The sequence below is a fragment of the Harpegnathos saltator genome, unplaced genomic scaffold, assembly GCF_003227715.2.
Source record: "Harpegnathos saltator strain DR-91 unplaced genomic scaffold, Hsal_v8.6 scaffold844, whole genome shotgun sequence".
NCBI classification, from domain to species: domain Eukaryota; kingdom Metazoa; phylum Arthropoda; class Insecta; order Hymenoptera; family Formicidae; genus Harpegnathos; species Harpegnathos saltator.
The window spans coordinates 1,001,875-1,019,958 of NW_020230698.1; the positions used below are offsets into that span (position 1 = coordinate 1,001,875).

An 18,084-nucleotide genomic window follows, 5' to 3' on the forward strand; every position below is an offset into this window, starting at 1 on the left:
ATAGCCCTATCGTTTTCCGGTGCTTTATCTTCACCGAGCAATGCGCACCAGGCCTTGAGAAATATTTCCTGGCTTGCATTTCACAAGAAGCATGTCTGGCGTCAGCAAGCAAGGTGGCCTTACGGCTCCACGACTGGGTTCAGCGGGACAAAAGTGCTTGGTAAGTGATTGGTGATTCGAAGGCTCAATTATTGCGTATACTTTGCGATCTCGGCGAAACCTCTATGCTATGTGTAGAATCAAATCCGCTAATCGTATCGATAAATAATTAGCCCTGCTTATTGGGCGCTTTACTCTGTTAAGATCTTTATTCTTTTAATATTGTATACATATATGGCAGGTATTTGAATGTGTCTGATACATAAAATCTTTATTGTGGATATATATAATAAAAATTTTTTATTATATATACCCAATTCTAAATAAAATTCAATTATTTTATTATATATATATATATATATATATCATTTTTATATTATTATAATAGCGTAAATAGCACTATGACGATGAATAAGGTTGATAAGTAAATTAATTAAAATTTCAGACGTCTTTTTATAAAATATAATTGTACAATTCTATGAGTAAAATTATTTTCAAATTTTATCTGAAAATTACTGTTGATCAAATTAATATTTGTATTTTCCTAAGAAAAAGACGAACCGAAGCCTCTTTAGCTCAGTGGTAGAGCACTGGTCTCGTAAACCAGGGGTCGTGAGTTCAAACCTCACAGGAGGCAGTTTAATTTTTTCGTACTTTTGTTAAATTTTTTTATACGTTCTCTATATTTTTGTTTTTTTTTCTCAGTAATAGTTGTAAATATACCGAGAATGATTAATAATACTTTATATCAACAGTTTAAATTTTATATTTATGTTTGGATATTAAAGAGTGAAGTAAATAATTTTAAATTTAAAAGTTCCGACGTCAAAATTTTGAATTCTCAGAAGTTTGATTTTAAAAAGTTGATTATATTACACTCTTTTTGTGTAAACTTAAAATGAAATAAATAAATATATATATATATATATATGTGTGTATATACGTGTATGTGTATATGCATTATTTGTAGTTTGGAGAAATATCTTGAAAGAAGGCACAAAAAGTGCAATTGAAAGAGTACAGTTTTCTTCTGTTCAACCATTTTGGCGCCGAGGATATAAGCGCCAAACCATTATTCAGCCGGAGGCGACCAGTTCAGAGGTGTTGCGACAGCAGCCGGCATCTTGCAAGGCGTATTGTTTTCACGATTCAAAGTGACAAACGGTGGTGGACGAGATGGATGACGATTTGCCGTATTTAGTGGAGTATGCTAAGAGCAATCGTTCTAGTTGCCAAGGATGCAAAACATTGATCGGCAAGTCAAGTCTGAGACTAGCCGCTGTAGTCCAGGTAACAATTTCATGTGCACAAAGAAAAATTGCGCAATTCTTTTATGCGTAGAAAATAACACACATTCCGGTGTTGATAATGCCATCCTTTCCGTTGTGATATTGTTAATTCCGACAATTTTATGATAAGTCGTACTCTGTGCACGTGTAGAGAAACTACACGTAAATTGAATTATTGTTTTATTCTTAATCCAGTTATGATAGAATACATAAACACCATCATGGATATAATTGTCACATCAAATGGTACATGTCAGATTAATAAATTGCTTTTTTACATATTATTGTCTACCTTTTGCAACATACCTAAAATATAGGTTATAATACAACTACTAAGGTTATAATATAATTTACAAACTAATTTAATAATTTAAGTAAACTAATTTAAGTAAATTATTTTTTATTTTCAGTTTTTGACATGATAAGTGGTATTTTCTTTACATTAACATGTTTTAATTTTGTATCATCTGATATTACTTTTAAAAGCGACATACCAAGTAAACATGATTAACTATGTTTTATTAAATAAACAGTTTAGCTATTTGCTTTATTTTTAACATATTGCTGTAGAAATATCTTCTTGATTTTTCAGAGCCCAGTCCACGATGGTAAAATACCTAAATGGTATCATTCTAAGTGTTTTTTCCTGAAACAAAGGCCAAAGTCTACCGCTGATATAGCATGCTTTGATCAGATTCGAGATAAAGATCAGGAAGTACTTAAAAAGAGACTTGGTACATATTTTGATCAAAATACATAATTTCATAATTTACTTTTTATTGTGTTATTTATTTCTTAAATTTTTAACTACAGAGGAAGCTCTTAAAGCACCTCCTGTGTCCGGAAAAGGAAGAAAGAGGGCAAATGCTACAAAAAGTGGTTCTGGTGACTTCAAAGTGGAATATGCCAAGTCTAGCAGATCTACTTGCAAAGGATGCGAAGAGAAGATAATAAAAGAGGAAGTAAGAATATCAAAGAAGGATTATGAAACTGATGAAGCCAAGAAATATGGTGGCATAGATAGATGGTACCATGTGGAATGTTTTGCAAAATTAAGAGTAGATTTAGGGTATTATGGAGAAGGAAGTGAGCTCCCAGGTATAAAAGATCTTTCTAAAGAAGATCAAGAAACTGTCAAAGCTGCATTGAATAAAATAAATCAAGGTAAGAAAAGAGCAGAATGCACTTGGTAAAATTTTATTTGCAGTGAAGATGTCTGAAAACTACTTGCATTCTTGTTTAAATATTCTTTTTTCCTTTTAATAAGTTGGATTAATAGAATTTCTGTTGCATTCTTAATTATAATTCCAGATGACATCCCACCTCCTGTCAAAAAGATTAAAGATGAGCCAGAAGATATTGAAGGAGAGAAAATGAGAAAGAAACAGAACAAAGATTTGTATGTTATACAAGATAAGATATCGAGTCTAAGAAAAAAAGAATTAATTGCAATATTGAAAAAAAACCACCAACAAGTTCCATCTGGCACATCAAATGTAAGTATCTTGCGATACACATTTATTCTGATACTACAATACTTTTCTTTTTTGTGAAATTATATGTTACATAACACATTTTTCCATTTATTGTATTACTTTCATTTTTAATCATAGATTTTAAGCCTTTTGTCTGATATATTGTACTTTGGAGCTTTGGAGCCCTGTCCAAAGTGTAAAGGACAACTTTTATATAATACTGGGTTGGGTTACAAATGCACTGGCAATATAACGGAATGGACTAAATGCGAATACGTTACACAGGAACCAAAAAGAAAAAAGTCTGAAATACCAAGTGATATGAAGGAAGATTTTCCAATTGAGTAAGCTTTTGTGGATGTATTGATGAGAATAACTTATATTCTGTCATTCGGTAGAGAAAAAGTGCATTATGAAGCTGAATTTTTACATTCTCTTAATTCGCTTTCAGATCGTACAAGTCTAAGGTAAAAAAGCGACTGTTTCAAGTTACGGCACCATCTTCTTCAAGTTCCGTGAAGAAAGAAGAAGATAAGGTAGATGGGCCGAAAGTTCAAGGAAAGCCACGTCCTTTGAAGAACATGCAGTTTGTTATATTGGGTCGTATAGAAAAGGATAGAGAAGAGTTGAAGAAGGATATTCTGCTCTTAGGTGGTACTGTTGGAACGAAAATTCACAAAGATTTGGCCGCCGTAATTTCGAATCCGAAAGAAGTGGAGAAGATGAGCAAAAGAATGGAGGATGTTAAAGCACTTGACATTCACGTAATAACGGAGAATTTTGTGGAGGAAGCAAAGGAGTACACAGATGCGCCCATTATGCTCCTAAAGAAGAAAACTATCTCAAGCTGGGGTGGTGACATAAATGCCAGAATTTCGAACGTTGTCGAGAAATCCAACGCTTCCAAAAGTAAGAGCAAGTTTGAGAAGTCCGGCAAGGTGAAATTACGAGTAAAAAGTGGTGGCGCTGTCGATCCTGACAGCGGCATGGATGACTGTACGCATATCTATCAGAAAGGCAAAGACACGTACGACATAACATTAGGGCTGACGGACATACAGTCGAAGAAGAACAGTTATTACAAGCTACAAATTTTAGAACACGACAATAGTAAGAGATATTACTTGTTCAGAAGTTGGGGTCGAATTGGCACTACAATTGGCGGCACGAAACTAGAAGACTCGTTGTCCTTAGAGCAATGTATAAAACAGTTCGAGGCGTTGTTCGAAGAGAAATCTGGCAATCAGTGGAAGACTAGAGAACACTTTGTCAAGGTACCGAACCGGATGTGTCCGATCGAACTAGATCACGGAGACGAGGAGATCGCCTCTTTAGATTCAGATATCAAGAGCAACTTGCAGCAACCCATTCAAGATCTAATGCGCCTTATTTTCGATGTGGCTTCAATGAAGAGAGTTATGTTGGAGTTTGAGATAGATATGGATAAAATGCCGCTCGGAAAATTGTCCCAGAAACAAATTCAGGAAGCGTACGGGGTCTTAACGATGCTGCAAAATGAGCTGAAGAAAAGCGGCAGTACAGATCGTATCACGTTGATAGACGCTTCCAACAAATTTTACACCCTAATACCTCACAATTACGGCATTTCCGAGCTGAAGCCTCTCGAAACATTGGAGGAAATTAAGACCAAGTGCGATATGCTAGATGCGCTGCTCGAGATGGAAGTTGCCTACAGTCTTTTGCGCGATAAGACTGACGAGCAGGAGAATCCGCTCGATAGTCATTACAAGCAGCTGAAGACCGACATCGACGTATTGGATAAGAAGAGCGAAGAATTCAAGATGATAGAACAATACGTGAAGAACACGCACGCGGCCACTCATACGCAGTACGAACTCGAGATCGAGGATGTGTTTGTAGTCAAGAGACAAGGCGAAGAGCAGCGATACAAACCCTTCAAGAAATTGCCAAACAGGAAGCTGCTTTGGCACGGATCCAGGACCACGAACTTTGCGGGAATACTGTCTCAAGGTCTGCGTATCGCGCCGCCGGAAGCGCCCGTTACCGGCTACATGTTCGGCAAGGGTATCTACTTCGCCGACATGGTGTCCAAGTCCGCGAATTATTGTTGTACGAACAGCTCGAATTCCACCGGGCTGTTGCTACTTTGCGAAGTCGCCTTGGGAAATATATACGAGAGATATCAAGCGGACTACATCGAGAAGCTACCAAAAGGCAAACACTCGACGATGGGTCGCGGTCAGACGCACCCCGATCCCGAGAATGTCTACAAGACCAAGGACGGCGTCGAAGTGCCCTATGGCGAGGGAGTATCTGCCAATATTAAAAAGTCGGCATTATTATACAACGAGTACATTGTGTACGACGTTGCTCAGGTGAAAGTACGATATTTAATAAGAATGGACTTCAAATACAAAATGTAATCATTATTATGTGTAACGTTTGGCGGATATGTTTCCCTAATTCTCTACGAAATTCTCTACGAAGATACATTACATTAGATTTGACATATTTTCAATTTAAGATCTTAAATTCCAGTGTGTTTTGTTTGCGCTTCAAGTTTCAATTATGTTATATCGCGTTTTATTTGTGACGAAAATTTTCTCAATCCCATGTGTTTCCATTAGTTATGTGTAACAATATGATATTTGTTGAATATACACCAAATAGCTTGTACTACCTCGAATGTTCTACCTGTAAGATTATACGCAATAAATTTTGCAACAAAATTCTGCTTTTTCTCGTGTTACTTTTAATTAATCAATTATATTAATAATTAACAGGAAAGAATATGAAATGTGATTTTTTAGATGCATTTATTACATTTTGGATAGATACAGTTTTTCAATATAAAACCTTAACTAAAAAATGAGTTTGGAAAGTAGAGTTATTATTTTTTATTTAATTTAACAATATATTGATGATGAATGACAGTGGAACCTTATGAATTTGGTATGTATAAAAAATAGAATCTTTAAACTTTAAAATGCTTCTTAAACTATTTCTTCATCGTTATTTTTATCAGAGTTATAGTCATAGACACAGTATATCTAGACTGCGTGTTCGAGGAGTGGGGGTATAACTCTCGTAGAAAAGGAAGCACTCTGTTTTTACTGTTCGTTTTCTCTCGCACAGTTCCGACAGAAGGGGAATAGGGGTGGTGGGTGGTTACTGTACAGCACTGTACATCGACACGTCCAACGGATTTTTACGGCGCTTTTCGCGATCGCGTCTGAGAAGTCGCGAAAATGCGGGAGTATCGATATCTACGAGAATATTCGCGAATGCATGCGAGGAAAGATTAGACAATCAGAAACCGATCACTCCGAGGGATCACAAGGAGAGAGAGAGAGAGAGAGCGGGGCAAAGTTTTCACACATGATAGTTCCGTCACGACGAAGCTTACGTTCGCGATATTTTGGCGAAATGAGAATTTAAGCTTTCTTTGTTAGCAGCGCGGATAAAAACGCGTATATCGATAACCGCGATCGCGATATTCAAAGGCACGCGAGCGAGGATACCTCAAGCTCGGCATGCGCTGGCGCAATTTCTGCGCGCATTATACGCTACTCGAACAATAGGGATCGTGATGAATGGACAATATTGCCAAATAATTCTACAGCCTGTTTTGCAAATAAAAGAAAAGTAGCCAACGGTATCGGCATTCATGCGTATGAATATATTTTACACGGACAATTGAATATTGTTAAATAATTGTCGTTAAATAATTCTGCGGCCCGCTTGAGAAATGAAAATAAAGCAGCTGATGACCGTATCGCGTTTGTAGATATGAATATCTCTTATTCAGATGACTGAACATCAAAAGAGAATCATTCGGTATTTTAAGTCTCGTATGTAATGCAGGCTATCGATGAAGTAATCCCCTGATTGTTTCGAGTAATGTATTTTATTCAACGTCACAAACACACACATGCAAAATCCCAACATGCAAGAATGTATTCGCAATTCGCATTGACTCGAACGATATTTTATTTAGTTCCACATCCGTCATGCGGAACTTTGTTTCTCTTTTCATTTTGTATTTACTCACCGAAACGACTTGCAGTCAGAGCCGGCCACGTTCTGCCTCAACTCTGTAACAAAAAATTCACATTCGCTCATCAGATCAGACCAACGAGTGCAGGCGAGTAAAAGAATAGTTTACCCTCTGAGATCGTAATTCAAGTCGAGCCAGAAATTATATCCCAGCTCTAGATCACCAAGGGTCAAAAACAGAGGACTATGATAAACTTGTAAACTTACCTTCAAGCCGACTCTGCTTGGCCCGAATCGGATCCTCCGGTACGGCATCCGCGTCCACCGGATTGCTGTTGCTTTCTGCAACAACTGAAACAGAAGAATAACTTTCCCGGTTGATAACCTGCGGTAGAGAATATCTTTGATCGGGACGAATCGAAAATACGGAAATATTTTGATACGGAATTTTTATCTTTATATTTTAGTTCCAACATCGAAAATTTAAATGAGATATGAAGCTTTCAAGAGAGCTGATGAGGAACAAGTTGCAAAGGCAAAGATTGTAAAGAGTTGAACACAGATGTACAGGAAAGTTGTAAACTTTACCTTCCGGCCGACCCTGCTCTGCCCGAACCGGATCCTGCGGTGCGTTCGCGTCCGCCGGACTTGCTTCCCGCAACGTCTGGAACAAAAATTTAGCGTTCCTGGTTGGTAAGCTGCGGTAGAGAAAGAATATTTGGTCGGGATAAGTGGAGAATATTCGCAATGGTTTTCTTTTCTTCATTGACATTGAAAGTCTAGATAGAACTTTGAGCTCTTGAAAGAGCTGACGAAAAAACATGACAACAACAAGCGGAGACAACAGTTGTGTGCTCTCGAAAATACTTGTTTACGAATGGACATTTCAATTTAGATCCCGTAACGAGAGTAAACAGACTTGGAAGAAGCGCTGGTCGAAAACAAAAAAGGTCGCAGTCTAAGAAGCGATATGACGTTGAATATTCTACACAAGACCGGTATACTCACACAGTTGGGAATTATTCAGAATGTTTGATTGAGAACATGATGAATTAGAGATCCGCGTTCATGGATCGTTATCCGTCTCTGTCTGGATCAATATCTCTTGTATACAACAACGCAATAAATAGATAGACAGATAGAGATTGACGAGAGTCAATTGCAGATTCATAAAGTCATGATTACCAGTCGGATGATGACGGATTGTGAGTGCCGAGCGCGAAATTCCGACTTTTTATTCCCGGAAAATTCGTCAAACGTCCGCTCTCGTTATCGGAGACCTCCTGCATAATAAATGATTCCACTTGCCTGGAAACGTGACATATCGGTGCCGGCGTCCTGCTTCCCGGCTGCTGGAGTCCTTCGGATTTCATTCGCTCACGCTTCTAATGCCGATACTCGCGATTCGACCGTGCGGTTAATCAACGCGACGCCGATTGAGTATCTCGAGGACCGACGAGATACATTTCTTTCAATTGCACGAGACGGAAGTGATGAGCGCGTCGCGCACGGCTGCTGTTGGTGGAATGAGGTCGAATGCACGAGGTGCGCGAGTATTATAATACGAAGGGCAAAAAGTGTCGTCGCTCGCGAGCCGATCAACACAATCGGCGCGATATAAACATTGCGGGCCTCGGCGGCGGTTGAAGCAAGAGAGACTTGCCTTTGAGCGTCTCTTCTTTTCTCGAAGGACGAGGGGAATGCGAGGAGGCCTTTCAACTGTACGCGACATTGATGCGCTCTATTTATCGATTACCGAAAATAAAGAAAATTATTCTGTCAAAGCATCGGACATTTGCCAGCTTTATGTTAATTAAAGAGGAATGTGTACGATTAGAAAATGTGTTAGCAACTAATTGTACAGAGTGTCAAAGTTGTTGTGACGCCGTTTGCGGAGAATAATTAAAGGTCATGATAGCGTTAAAGAGTGGAATTTCATCCCATGCGAATTTTGTCTCGTTATTAAATGTTATGAAATGTTAGTCGTGTATAAAATGTCGTATTTAAAAGTATGTTTCGCATTCACGAGATTTTGTCGTGAATTCTGCTTTGCGGGAATCTCAGATTGGATCGCGGGCCAATACTTTTCAATGCGACGGGAAATAGAACGTGAAAATCTTGTATACCTCTGAATCTGAAAACGATTAAGAGAAGAAGTGAATACTTTTCAATACAAAAGTTCGCATTTGAAAATTATCGATTGCGATTGAATACAAGGCATATTTGAAATGAATGGAATCCTTATTAATGCGAAGCATTCACCACTGCCATCTCGCCATTTAACGCGGTGAAATTTAATGGGAACTAATATTTTTTAGTCCCTTTCTTCGGATCAGAAAGCAGAATTCAGACGTATTCAAAATGTCAATACTTTTTAATATGTTTCAGTTCGACATTTTATACAGGGAGATTATCCACTGCGGACAATAACTCTTCTACTTTTCATCTAATATTCAATGATGATAAATAACATTTAATTGCATTTGTTTGGCTTTTTTTATTTCGAAAATAAAAAAATATATACCAGGGTGAGATTTTACCCATGACAACATCAACGTGATTTTCTTTGATGCTTTTTTTAAAAGTTCAAATATTTCGTCGACTCGCGGGATATTTATAATCGGAGTCTCGTCACGTTAATTAACACGTGCTCCTCCAAGCGGATCGAATGCTCACCGACGGCCACTGTCAGTGCCACGAGCGAATGTCCGGAGCGGACGAGATGCTGAATTAAGAAACAGGACGAAGTGAACGGGAGGCGGGCAACGACACATCATGCGTCTCCATACATGTCAAATTGTTTTTTATAGAAGAGACTTTGATACGGCAATATATATTCGAAGATTTAACATTTAATACGTATTTTTATTTTTTCTGCTCCTCTCCCTCCCCCCCCCCTCGCTCTTTTTAGACCACCGGGCATAGTCTGGCATAGAGATGGCAACTGTGGTTGCAGCACGGACATAAACCGCTTGAAAATGGATGTAGCATAGACTTCCACCACATGCAGATTTTACCACCGAGACTTGAAAGTGGATGTACTACCTATCGTAATTCCCCTCTCAAAATGGATGCAGATGGCGTCCTTTCCCAGTGCGGAAAGTCGGTGTCGCAGAAAATGCCGTGTTGGCCGCTCTCAGGTTTCTCTCTGCAGTAAGTATAGTGGCGACTCGTAGCGGTAATTTCAAAACTAAAAAAAGTCGGCTTCACAGGAAGAAATAGAGTCAATATTTTTGATACCCTTTATTTATAAACGAGTTTGCCTAAAGTGTCTCGAATTTCAATTAAAATAAAGTAAATTTAGATTTTAGCTAAGAATTCAAGTGTTTGGTAATTAGTTTTAAAATTCAGTTGAATTATTTTTTACAAACAAGATAATTGCAAACAGAATGTAACTTTTAAATAAATTCCGACATAAACAACAGAGTTTGCCGTTTAAATTTCAATTAATCACTATTCAATAGTACTGTGTAATTATAAAACGCATAAGGATTAAGTTTATTGAGAATAAAGAAGTATAAAAAATATAAGAAGTAGATAATACGTATATTCGAGCGAAACTTCGTGATGTGATATTAATTAATTAAAAGACGTTTGAAAATGTGGGAGAATTAAAGGACGTTTGAAGACGATCAACATACAAAAGGCACATTACCTCTCGGTCAATGTTATGGAATCGTAATTTTATTTCTTTTCCTACAACATTGGTACATGAAATAAGTACGTTGTCTTAGCTTGCGGGACGCGATTACTCAACGAAATATCTTCCACCTTTGCATCGTTTCGCGAGTCACAGCGATCCTAATCGAGTCATTGACAGTCACATGTAACACGTACAATACACATGCGGAGCCGCTCTCCCGAGTCGAATAATTTACTTATCTGCAATTATGCGCCTCGGTGCGTGCGCAAGGCGTGAAATACCGTCAGTACAAAATATAAGTACATACGTATTTATAAAAGTACAACATTAACCATTCACCAACATGCGAGAAACGAAACACACATCTCTCACGCGTCTCAGAAAATCGCGGTCGTCGTGAGTATCTCGATGAATTGTACGAATTGCCGGACGCGCGCGATTGATACCCCTCTCTCTTTAACCTTGAGAATACCTTGTTATGTACGAGGTTTCTGGGAGCATAAGATACATCTAAAGGATACTAACATTGAGAACAATTCTAGAAGAGAGGAAAAGAGAGAGAGAGAGCGAATTCAGATCCTCTTGGAAATGTTCCAACGAGTGTCCCGTGCGATAAAAATATACATATAGAAATATAGAATCATGCCACTCTCGAGAACGAGAAGCATCCTTCAAAAGTGATTATTTCGGTATTGCACGCAAATATGATGTATTTCATTGTTACGCTTGGACAAAAACAAATCGCATTACCCGTCAATTCCGTAAACAACATTCAAATATGCCGAAAGGTGCAAGTGAGATTCGCGGGTGGCGGAGGTGGATCAGAGAAGATCCTTACGATGTCTCGATTGTTTGCAAAGTCTAAATCTTATATATCTCGTGACACACTTAAGATTAAGTTCTTTATCGAGAGATATTAATATATATATATATATATATATATATATATGTATATATTTATGTATATATTAATATATAATGCGTCTTCCACAACATATACATTAGGATTTAACAATGCACAGCGAAAGCGATGGCGAAGTGCAAGCTCCCATCGCACGCGATACGCACACACACGCACACACACACACACACATACACGCGCACCTAACGCTAGATCATCATCGCCCGCTCCTTCGTCTTTCTTTCGAATTTTTTCACAACAAGAGAGCACCGAGAAGCGGACGCGATTTCGCGTCTTCAACGATTAGAATGTAGAGTAGCGACTTGGTTCGGCTATATCGTCACAGGATAATGTCACAGGCAATCTGCTTCGGTTTATCAATCTAAAAATAATTTCGTAAAACATGTCGAGATGGACGTTCATAAGAAGCGCTCGATCGACAATACGAGAAAAAAGTGAAGAGGAAAGAGGACAAGACAGAACAGGACGGTCGATTTTCACGTCAGCGAAACGCTAGAGATAGCTTAGGTCTACGATACAAAGATAATAGCACATCGATTTGAATTGATACCGGTTAATTTCCGTGGTAAGTATATCTCAAACACTTCGAGAGAGGGAAGGAGAAGAAAGGGGAGAAGGAAGAGAGAGGGGGAGAGGAGAGGAGAACGACGATATATCGAGTTACATAATGCCTATAAAACTGTCAACGGAAGTGCGAGCGCCCAGTCAGAACTATAACTTTCGACGTTGATTCGACGCTGATTTGACGTTGAAGCGGTCGATAAACCGTTGAATCAACGTTAATACAACTCTCATCGACGTCGAATAAACGTTGTGATTCTGACTGGGAATATCGCCGGATCCCGACATGCCCAGCGCGTGGAACATCGTCGACTATCCTTGGGAGCGTTCCGTCCTCGCCAACCAACCGACCGACCGATTCCGAAGTGACCGATCCTTCGTCTCTCCTTGCAGCTAAGAATAGAAGGAGGCGAAGAATCGTTTAGATCGCTTTTAATTAATTTCGCCCGATATGTCGCGGGAACGACACGCTCTCGAATCGAGCGCGAGTACGAATCTAAATACGAGGCGTATATCTTGAGACTTCCGCGAGTCTCAGCCGCGCAGATTGAAGGTCGCTCGCTCGCTCTCGCAAGCACACTTATATGTATTTCACATTTATATTAAACGTGCAAAATTCTAAGATGGAACGGATTGGCACAGCGAGTCGCGCGTGTGACTTCTCGCGCGCGACTCGCGAGTAATATCGCTTGACGTCGCCCGTATAATTATTCGCGTTCGCACGGCTCGCGGCTTCGCTTAGACTTACACAATAGAGATAGCTATGAGTTTCCTCGATCATCCGTATTTTATATAATCTGTATAATTAACATCGGTTTCTATACGTGTATACGTATGTAGATACTCGAATATATAATGCGTACCGATATGTCCGCAGAGAAGCGTACTGGATGAAAGTAATTCCCCTTCTCGCCGAGGTGTCGCTCTCGAGTGAGCCTCGGTATAGCATGACTCGTACGAGGTGTGTAACGTATACTTTCCTTTAGGAAATTATTGCTCAATTTGTGACAACGCAATCCGTACTCCGTGCCGAGAGCCCGGTCCTTTCGTCCTCGCGATTATTCCTTCTTCGCGCGACGAATGATATGGATCTCAATTTGCGGACTTGCAGGATCAAACGCGTCGAGTGACTCGGAGAAGAAGAAGCCAGCCGTGATAAATCGTCACACCCAAGACGCACGAAAGGAAGAGATACGGCGCGAGATTTTCTTTACTTTTCCTCGTAAACGACATAGCGCAGAAACGACCGACGATGAGGTGCGTCCGAAGATCCCGGAGACTCGTGTCGCGAGAAACAAACACATCGATAACACTTAACGATTTATACAACTCGGCTACACAGTCGGACTATAGAACACGTTCCACATATCGTCAAAGCCACCATCGAGGAAGGCAATATACATATATGTATATACATATATATGTGTGTGTGTGTATATATTTTTAAATAGACGCGCCGATAATGTAATAAATATACGAAATCTCTTTGGTTTGTAGTCTGTGGGTAATCGCGAACGGAGGCAGTGGGGGGGAAAGTGGGGGAGAGAAATAGCGGGGATGAAGGATGGAGCGAGATTTTCGCGATCGCGGTATGTGATATACCTTTGGCAAAAAGTAAGGAAGCTCTTGGGTTCGTCGCGGGGATGACAGTAAATGACAGCGACACCGTGATTAATCGCGCGCGCGCGCGCGTTACACGCAACACTCGTGAAACGTGGTTCGCGAACTTGCACGTTCTCGACACGAGCGACACAGAAGTCTCAGGAGGAAGGACGTCGGAGGAAACGCCCGGAGATCCCGTGAGGAAGAATTCAGGACAACCTCGAGTCCGCGATGTCTCCCCCGAGACGTGCGCGTCGTCCGGGATTTGTTTTCTTCCACTCGACCCGTCCGTTATTTACTGCCGAGGAGTTTACGGAGTAACGCGCAGCTTTTGCTACCCCGAGATATCGAGCCTCTCGCCAGGTCGACTCCTCGATCGACTACGCTAGTGGAATGTAGCTACGATTTCGCGAAAAGCGCTCGGTGGATCGGATTAAGGTACCGTCGCTCGGCTCGCGAGCTCGTCGCAAAGCGACTCCTTCGTCTGTCTCGTCGGGCTCTTGGACTCGCTCGTCCCGAGTTTAATCCTTCCGATGCCGCACGGCAGATCGTCCTTTGCCTCGATACCGCAAATTCTACCTCGGCAAGACAAGAAGCGAAATTCGCTGCCTCGTCGCGCGAATGTTTCGCCTTTTCGAAAGTGGTTCCGATAATTTAACGTGTCGAGCGCCGTGACGGTTGCAGGCGACCGACAATGTAATATTCCACCGTGTCTCTTCAAGTTCCGCATCAAGTACTATGAATTGTACGTGAAAACTCGTGTGTACGGCCGATGTAAAGCCGATGAGACAAAGCGAAACATGTCGCGTCTCGAGTTACATTTATTTACTTCACCATCTTTGACGAGATAAAGTAATTTCTTTTTCTCTTATATCACTCCCGCAAGTGACGGAGCCTCATATTTTCCGATTCTTTTTGCACAAAGAATGTATTTTTCCCGTATACTTGATAAAACAATAATAATAGTTCGATCACCAATTAAGCTTGTCGATGGGAAATCAATGGGAATGAGCGCGGCAGTCAAGGCGTGTTAACATTTAATTTAACACATGTCTAATTAAACACGCATTTAATTTACCACACCGTAAAAAGACCAATTATGTCGGAATCAAAAGTACCGAATTAATTAACGCTCGGTACGGAGCGTGTCATGCGTGTTTGCGCGTGAGGAGCGGGAATGCCGATGCGAGTCTCGTATCCTACCATCAGTATTTCAAAGTCATCTCGTCGTCATCGACATCTCAAGGTCATCGTAAGTACTTGGTACCTTCGTTCGGCACTCACGCGAGAGCGGCATCGAAAGATTTAAACGACCGTCGACGATCGGAAACAACCGTCTTTTTTTACACGTCATCGAGAGGTGCACGGTATCAAACCGTCGTCTCCCGGAAGATCTTCACCGACGAGTCCGCATGCTTGGTGTGCACGTATCTCGTGATCGTCGTCACGGCGTTGTTGTTATTGTTGTTAATGCCGTTGAACACGTCGCCGCTCCTCCTCAGCCCGGCCGCCAGCAGCTCCGTCTGCGTCTCCCTCGCCGTCTCTGCGGCCAGGAACGACAATATTCCTCTGAGTGACAACTATCTCATCATGCATTGTCGTGGGCGGGGGGGGGGGGAGGAACAAAGAAAGACACATTTCATCAACAACTACACGGCGATACGGTTGACTGCGATTGCGGACTCGGAGAGAGTGATCTTCGCGGCTTTGCGCGATTTCCACGCGGCCGAGATACTTCGCGGCGCGGGTAGTTCTCGCTGTCGGCAGACAGACTTGAGAAATTTCCCGGGGGAAATGAGATTTTCGCGTTCCCGCTCTCCCGAGGTGAGAACAACACTCTCAGCGTCGTCGCGCCGTGATTGCGTAAGTACTGCGCACGTGAGACGACGGTGAGAATTATTTAATCTCTCTGGCGAGAAGTGTAACGTACATCTCGAACGAGACAAACGTCAAACACACATACGCGTGCGCGCGCGCGCACACATACTCACACATATATGCGGGCGCGAGTGCGTAGGGTATATACTTGGGTATGAGGAACACACAGATCATAAGCCACCAAAAACACAACAGTGTACACGTGTGTTTGCCTTTTCCTACGTTTAAGCCTCACGCGCGTTGCATCGTGTGCGCCAAGATCGGTGATTTAACAATGACACACCTGTACACGAGACGCAGCAGCGCAGATCGCAGAGACGATGCGCAGGAATGCCTGGATCTCGTAGTCACGATGTGCTTACCGTTAATTCCACGTACACAACAATCGTGTCGCGTCTCGTCTCGTCTCGTCCGCGATTGCAGGTAGATTGAGATTGTATTGTTGCGCAAGAAGGAGCACGGTCGCGTCCGAGAGACAAATGACCGTGCCTATGTAATAAGAAAAATCATGTACAAGCGTAAGTAGTATAGTGAAAGACAAAAAGAGAGTTGAGAGAGAGAGAGAGAGAGAGAGAGAGAGAGAGAGGCAAGGATAAATCGCTGAATATATATCTTAAAAAGCTTAGCCGAAGCTCATACACGTAGAGATATACATGTGTACAAAAGTAATAAAGATTAAATTTTTGCAAAGTCCATTATTCGTCGCGCTCGTATGTGGCGACGGTAACAGTGTGTGAATATAATGTGAATGCGCAGCGCGGGAGAAATAATACGTGGATTATCGTCTGAAAAGCCTCGGCTTCCCTCGGAGATCTGCCATACTGCGCCCCAAGATTAAAATCTGCGGCTGCGGATTATTGGACGTGCGCGCGTGTTAACGTGCGGAGCAGCGTAAAATTAAATGAGAACACACACATATTGCGGGAAGCGATAATCAATAAGTAACCTGTGGTAAAAAAGGGAAGTGCAGCAAAATCGCCATTCAGCAGCGGCAACACACTTGCACGGGGTACGAAAGGATGCGCGACTCGGAGGTCTTCTCGGATGCAAACGTACTACCCGGGAAGACCTCGACGACACACGCAGTCTTTCCGCAAACGGAATTCGCGCATTTCCCGTTGGCTGGCTAATTGACCGACTCGTCCTTCTACTCGCAGCCACATTTTACTCACAACGCGAAAAATTGAGTCCTGAGACAGAGAATCTACGAGAGTGTTCTACGAGAGGGAGAGAGACGCGTGTTATTATATTCTGCAAGAAAAAATCGTAAAAATTAAAAATAGGATAAACATAACAACAGGGTAGATCGCCCTATATACAGTTACTCTTTCAAGGATTTCGCGTGTGTTTCTCTCAGAGCAATCTCCCCTCTTCGCCGTGCGTACAAGATAGACGAGAACGAAGCGCCTTCCAATCGAGGAAGATAAATTTAAATGGCGCTTATATACACTAACATGAGTAACAGTTTAATATCTGCAACGCAAAACAAACGGAAGAAGGTGACAACTGAAGGAAATAAAAATCAAGAAAGCAGCGTTCACGTGTATGAAAAATAAATTTATATTTACAAAATAAGGATAATATATATATATATATATAATATATGTATATATATATATATATAATATATGTATATATATATATATAATATATGTATATATATATATATATAGAGTCTCGTCCATAATCTATTTACACGCGTGCATCCCGACGACTGGACTGCACGCGATACAATTCTATAATTCAGCCTACGCGATAGGAAAAACAAAACAAATGCAGTACAACAGTGACGGAATCCGCGAGCGCTCCGTCCAGCGCGCGCGCATATTCATCTTTTTCTTTTTAGAACTAATATGGCAAATGGGAATCTGACAATGCGATGCTCGACGAGTGCTGTATTCCGCAGTAGATTCCCCGATATGGGATAGTTTCAGCGAACGGAGAAAGAGAGAGAGAGAGAGAGAGAGGGAGAGAGAGAGGAGAGAGGGAGAGACAAAGAAGTATAAAAAAATATTAAGTCACAAGTTTCCGTGACATTACTCCACGTCTCGTCGCGTATTTCGTGGCAAGAATACAATGAAAGCAATCAACGAAAATTACAAAGCTATTAGACACTCGACCGTTCGAAATAAGAGGCGCTAATGGGAGCTTGGTTGCGCGATTATTACGACGTTGAGAATTAAAATTGTTAGTCGGAGCATAAAATATGCTACGACTTCGAACGATAAAAACTGATAAAAATGTCAAAACGATTAAAATTTCATATGATTGCTCGCCGTACGAGAAGTCAATTCCTTTGGCGCAACATTTGTGCTATTTTTTTTCATTTGTATTGATATTTTTTGGTGCGTACAAAAATATTAAATATCTTTTCATCAAAGAGAAAACTCACGAGATGATACAAAGGCGCGGATACAAAAAGACTGCGAATCACGATGCGTCATGGAGTAATGTACATTGATCACATGTAAACTCAAAGCTCCGTGCGTATTCCATACGTCGAGTAACTCCCAGTGAATTCTCTTTACGTCCTATTCGCGTTCGCGCGATGCGACCGACGACTCTTCCCGTGCGCATTTCTGCTTTCGATACAAATAATGTTCGCTCGTTCGTACCGTTTTTTTCTTTTTTCGTTCG

The 18,084-nt window shown here is 41.0% G+C and overlaps 1 protein-coding gene and 1 non-coding gene across 2 annotated transcripts; both read left to right on the top strand.

The window, feature by feature from the left end:
• Positions 1 to 664: 664 nt before the first annotated feature.
• TRNAT-CGU (transfer RNA threonine (anticodon CGU)) lies at positions 665 to 736 on the top strand. The gene has a single exon. It is a non-coding gene; the product is annotated as a tRNA-Thr (tRNA).
• Positions 737 to 1,111: 375 nt separating this feature from the next.
• On the top strand, positions 1,112 to 5,575 carry Parp1 (Poly-(ADP-ribose) polymerase). The gene is made up of 6 exons (XM_025307264.1): positions 1,112 to 1,389; positions 1,981 to 2,122; positions 2,202 to 2,552; positions 2,700 to 2,884; positions 3,002 to 3,207; positions 3,315 to 5,575. The coding sequence occupies exons 1-6, from the start codon at positions 1,276 to 1,278 to the stop codon at positions 5,266 to 5,268; spliced, it is 2,952 nt and encodes a 983-aa protein (XP_025163049.1). The 5' UTR covers positions 1,112 to 1,275; the 3' UTR covers positions 5,269 to 5,575.
• The last annotated feature ends 12,509 nt before the right edge of the window (positions 5,576 to 18,084 follow it).